Source organism: Phytophthora infestans, genomic scaffold (genome assembly GCF_000142945.1).
Source record: "Phytophthora infestans T30-4 supercont1.2 genomic scaffold, whole genome shotgun sequence".
Classification (NCBI taxonomy): Eukaryota; Oomycota; class Peronosporomycetes; order Peronosporales; family Peronosporaceae; genus Phytophthora; species Phytophthora infestans.
The window spans coordinates 2,384,718-2,389,963 of record NW_003303757.1 but is presented as its reverse complement, the minus strand read 5'-3'; the positions used below and the strand labels follow the sequence as shown (position 1 = coordinate 2,389,963).

The window sequence follows — 5,246 nt, the reverse complement described above, 5'->3', positions numbered from 1 at the left end:
TAGTGAAGCGCTACCGGCAGCTGTATTTTGACAGAGATGACGTGTATTATTTGATACCCGAGCTGGCTCGCGATCATAGTTCCGTCCCTCTCTGTGGAAAGTGCTTTGCAGACCCACGTAAAAGCCCATTCAGTGTGGGCAGTGGGCATGACTATGGTCGAACTGGCAGCTTACCGGATCTCACCCCAGTGGCGCTGGGTTGTATTGCTCCCATCAGGTGCTTTGGCATGGATATATCGATATCGGGAAAGCACCCCACGGGTCACGCCATTTGCTTCCCGTCTGATGGTCCAGGAAAAGTGGCTACAGTTTTACCTCGTGTTGATGCCGAATGCATCCCTCGTGTTACATTTATTGGTCCCGAAGAAGAGTGGCGGATCCAGCGAAAACAATTCCGTGCACTGTACTCGATTCCGGTGGATGATGTTTAGGAATGGCTTCTTGTTCTCGGGGCACTAAACACTATTTTCCATGATGAAGGAATCCGAGTTGATGCTTGTGTGCGGCGTAGAAACCAACTCCGCGCTTTGGCGGCCGCTAATGAAAGCAGCGTTTGCGTTTGCGATCTCAGTGATGTCAGTGCTGTTCATGATCTTTCGGCCTCCGAGCGCTACGGAAACGACATACGCGATGGCGATACATGTCCCGAGGTCGGTGTCGGTGGGCGGCCAGTTGTTACGCGGCAGTCGGCAGTTCTTCCCTCGGTGGGTGGCGACGGAGAGTCGCTCGGTTCTGGTGTCGTCGACGCGTTGCTGGGGGTGTTGTCGGCTTCTCAGTCGTCGCCCGTGAATCCCCCAGATCAAAGACAACCGCAAGTTATTCCGATTAAGCGGGGCTGCTCTCCTTTGATTGAGTGGTATGACAACGCAAAAATGCTGGCGGGTGCGTTTCCAGAGCTGTTTCTAATTGGGCCTGGGTCGTTACCTTCCAGGCCGTTGTCTCGAGCACATATTGACCATTTCATGCACTATTGGGATGGTCGCTTTGAGAAGTCCACTCGATTCCTAGCTGTTCTTTTTAACCAGTTGCAGAGACACACTGCCGTAAGAAACGCCGCGCGGGTTGGTGCAGCTCGCGGCACTACGCTTAAGTCGTTTGGGAAAATTTCGAGTACTCCAGCGTTCAAAGACGCGCTGACAATTGCTAAAGTGCAACCAGACAGCCCGCCGTCGGTAAGACTTAACGCGCTGTTGCTGCGGATGCTGTCGCTTGTTGGTCTATACCATTTTCCCCTTTCGAGCGAGCTGCTACTCGGCCCAAGTTGGGAGGAATGAGGTATCGTTATGGGGTTGGGCAGCACTGGGTAACCATTGCCCCCCCCCCCCCTGAACACGACGACTTGCTTTTGCATCAAATCGCGCAACTCCGAAGACTGGGTGCTTTTAACGATCCTGACTGCATTTTTGGAGCGCCCAAGAGGGGTGTTTGGTCGTGTTGCAGGGTTTAGTGCGGTTGTTGAGCCCCAAGTCGATGGGCGCCTCCATCTCCACGCTATAGTTTACGGTGCTGCGGTGACACCGGCGTTGCTCACTCGCGCGGCGTCGTGTCCTGCGTTGTGGCCCCATGTAGAGCAATGGATAGAAGCGGTGTGCAGCACAGGCGTTTTCGCTGAGGCCCGGCCGTGGTGTGACGCGTGGCGTGAGGCCCACGACGGAAAGACGTCTCGAGCGTTTAATGTTGTCGTGCCCGACGCGTCTGTCGACTATTCGGGGTTCCTGTTAGCGAGCGAAAAGATGGCGTGCTCGACAAACGTTCATACGCACTCCCAAACGTGCCGTAAAGGCGTGCGAGGACGCTACGCTTGTCGCCTCTCGCGTCCGGCTGGAGTCCACGGCAAAGCTACGCAGCATTTGCTAGTACGTTTAAAAGCGTCTAGTCATCTGGGGAAACGAAAGCGTGCCGAGTTCGTCGTTGAGTCTGCATCCTGCGTTGCAGCCGCAATTGATTTGAGACAGAGTGACGAAAAACGGCTGTTTCGCGAGTACACCAATGGAGCCGTTGTTTGGGAGCAGCGTCGTCCGGCGAGCGATGCGCTCTTTGTAGAGACAAATCTCGCTCTAGTCTGTTTGTCGCGCTCCCATACAAACGCGGCGTTAATCAGTGGCCTTGACTCTGGGGTATGGTGGAGGAGTATCAGCATTCTTATATGACAAAGGAAAATGGCGGCTTGAAAAGCAGCGCTGCTGCCATGTTAACTGCGGTGCGAGACATGGAGAAATACCCCAGTGTTGCTGATGATAGTGGGACGTATGCACGCCAAGGAGAGTATTTGGCGACTCGCACAGTTAACGCGTTCACAGGATCAATCGAGTGGCCTCATCAACTGATGGCATACGCGCTTGCTGGGCACAAGTCTTACCTCTCGAGCGATCATTTTTGGTATGTTTTCCCTCATCAGCTTGTGGCGTATGCCGCGGGGTGTGTTGTGTGTCCTACGAGTAGCGGTGACGAATATTGCGACATTGCATCGTGTGACATTGAGGACGACGCGGCTAAACGGTCTACGAGCGGCGTGTCTGCAGCCGACGAGATCTGCTTTCAGCGAGAACACAGTGCTCACAATTACGACGAATCTCTCGAAGCAGACGACGTGCAGAGACACTTGGAGATACTTGTTGCTGCTGATGTTGAGGATGGCAGCGATGATCAGTCTGTTACTGGGGGTGCTCGTAAAGCTCATGCACGGATGTTTACTGCTGACAAAAAGGTTTTCTTTGTAACGCAACCGGAGTCGTACCGGCATCGCGGTGTATGGCTCGAAGCGTATTCCCCCACGGAGTTTGAAATGATAGTTGACATTTTACCGCGAGTACCGTCTGAGCCCGCATCGGTAGGTGTCGTTCGCGGTCGCCCTAAGCGGCGGGGGGTTGATCTCGCACCAGATCATACTTTGAGTCCTCTCTTCCAGGGTTTCATACGTGCAAAGTTCAGGACTCCGATGCTTGGTGGTGCCCCGTTGCCACCACTAAAAAAGAATGGTCCTCCTTCGGATGCACTTGGCAAGTATATTGTATGTTTAATGGATAAATGGGGATTGGACAGCGGGCGGCCCGAGCGCGACCTTAGCGGTGACGGGCTTGTCAAACTTTGTGTTGAGTGGAATAGCACTGGAGCGAGCTTCATTAATAGATCCCGGTACCGCGTCGTAGAGAATATCCTACAGAAGACCTATCGGTGCGCTCAAAATGAGAAAACATGTTCCGAGTGGAGGAGTCGAAATGTTCAGTTCTGGGCGGACCCGGTTTCATCCACGATATCGCAGGCCGGTGGTCACCACGTGAAATCACCCGACGTTGACATGGAAGCGGTTGGTGCGATACTGCCCGAGGATATATTCGACATGACTATAGCCGCAGCAGCAAAGGATATCAAGGCGGTAAATGCGGCAAGAGCCATGAAATCTACGTTTTTGTCGTTATCCCCTATGGCAACGGAATTCGGTACGCGTGGCAGCTCGTTGCCTTCGTCGCCCGCAGGGGGATCTTCGCCTCACGAGGCAATATATATGAACGAAAAGGGTGCTCCAAGTTTATCTAATATTGCTCGACGGGTGCATGTAATGCTGGCCCCTGAAGAGAATCAAGTCGAACAAAAGACAATCCCGGGTCTTGAACCACGAGGTGGCGTGCCTTCAGACTATGTTGAAGTGAGTCCCGTTAACAGCGCGGAGCGAGATTCTTGTTCCGCTGACCAACGCGCGCTGTTTGATCGCATCGTGGGTAGTATTGAGTGTGGTGGAAAAATGCGGCAAACATTGACTATGTTACACGGTGGTGGCGGAACTGGAAAGTCAATGCTCATGCGAAAGATTACAAAGGTTTTAAGGGAGAATGGGAGTTCGTCTGTGAATACGTGCCCGACTGGGATCGGTGCCTGTCATCTCGTTAATGTCAAAACTTTTCATTCCGCATTCAAAGTGTTTCGCAGAGAAGGGGTCAGTCGTAACGATTTGGAGTTGCTGCGTTTGACGTTCACGGATAGAGTTGGTGTTGTGGTGGTGGACGAGGTCTCTATGTTCAGTGCCGAGTTCTTGGTTCTGCTGGACCATCGCCTTCGAACGGTATACAAAAACAACATTGTGTTTGGAGGGAGGTCGATTATTCTGGTACGATACATGTTTCTCGGCTAATTGTGTTGCCTTACTGACTTATCGTGGTCAGGTTGGTGATTTTCTTCAGCTTGACGTCATAGCGGGGGTACCGCTGTGTAAAGTCCTTTACATGAATACGCGATCGGACGTGTTGTTGTCGGCCCGAGCGTTGTTCCGGCAGTTCAAGGTGTTTTTCTTGCACACGCAGCACCGCGCGGCGACTTGTCAACTTCAGCTGGCAAATTTGGCCGCCTGTAGGGCACTTCCAAGGTTCATCCCGAGCGGTCAGCGGTGGACTGAGAGCGAATCGGCTGAATTTCGCCCGATGACCGCCGACGTCGTAAAAAGTTTAACGCCTAAATTGACGATGGAAGACGTCTTGAACGGCCCAGCATGGCTAGACGAGACCACTGTAATCGTTACCAGTAATGTAGATAAGGCCATTTTAACCGCGCCGGCGGCTGCACTGTTTGCTGACAGACACGGCCAACTTCTATTCCGCTGGAAGCGCCGTTTGCGACAAGAATTGCCGGTGGGGTTGCAAAATCTGGTGTATGACTAGGACGCAAACCCCGAACTGTTCGCGTACTTCGTTGTTGGCGCCCCTGCACATATCCTCGACAACAACAATGGCAATGTCGGATGGGGCGTTGCGAATGGGACCCCGTGTATTTATCATTCTCTGGCCTGGGACGACGATGGAATGCGCTCTGAGGTTGAAGCGCTGGTTGAGCAGGTGCGTCGGTCCGGTGGCAATGTCGTTGACTTGCTGAGTTTGTTAATGTTCGCCTTTGCGACGTGGATAGTGATTCTGTTGGCAAGGCCCAGTGGCCAGACGATGTCAATTTGGAGACGGAGTGGCTCTACGACGCCAGGGGTTCCGAAAATGCTATTTATATTTTGCTGGAGGATTCAGCAATACAAGTAACTTTACCTATCTCTCCGTCAGAGGTGCCTGCACATATTGCAAGAAATATATAGGAGTTTGCATGGAGAATAAGTATTGGGAGATTATTGCGCTCCCCGAACGACCTTGCGCACAGTGGCTGCGCTCCAGTACATGCGGTTCACCTTTAAAAAGAGGATACTCTCGAGATGCAGTGGAGTCATGGCTTGGCGGTGCATGCCAACCACTGCCTTCGCCTGACTAAAGAAT

General features: G+C 52.7%; 1 protein-coding gene across 1 annotated transcript; it reads left to right on the top strand.

Moving 5' to 3' along the window:
• Nucleotides 1-471: 471 nt before the first annotated feature.
• Nucleotides 472-4,652, top strand: PITG_01520 (uncharacterized protein; the record flags this gene model as incomplete). The annotated part of the gene is made up of 8 exons (XM_002908130.1): nt 472-500; nt 581-882; nt 1,570-2,117; nt 2,399-2,830; nt 3,164-3,440; nt 3,818-3,869; nt 3,928-4,105; nt 4,179-4,652. 8 exons carry the CDS (start codon nt 472-474, stop codon nt 4,650-4,652), a joined length of 2,292 nt encoding a protein of 763 aa, XP_002908176.1.
• Between the last annotated feature and the right edge of the window lie 594 nt (nt 4,653-5,246).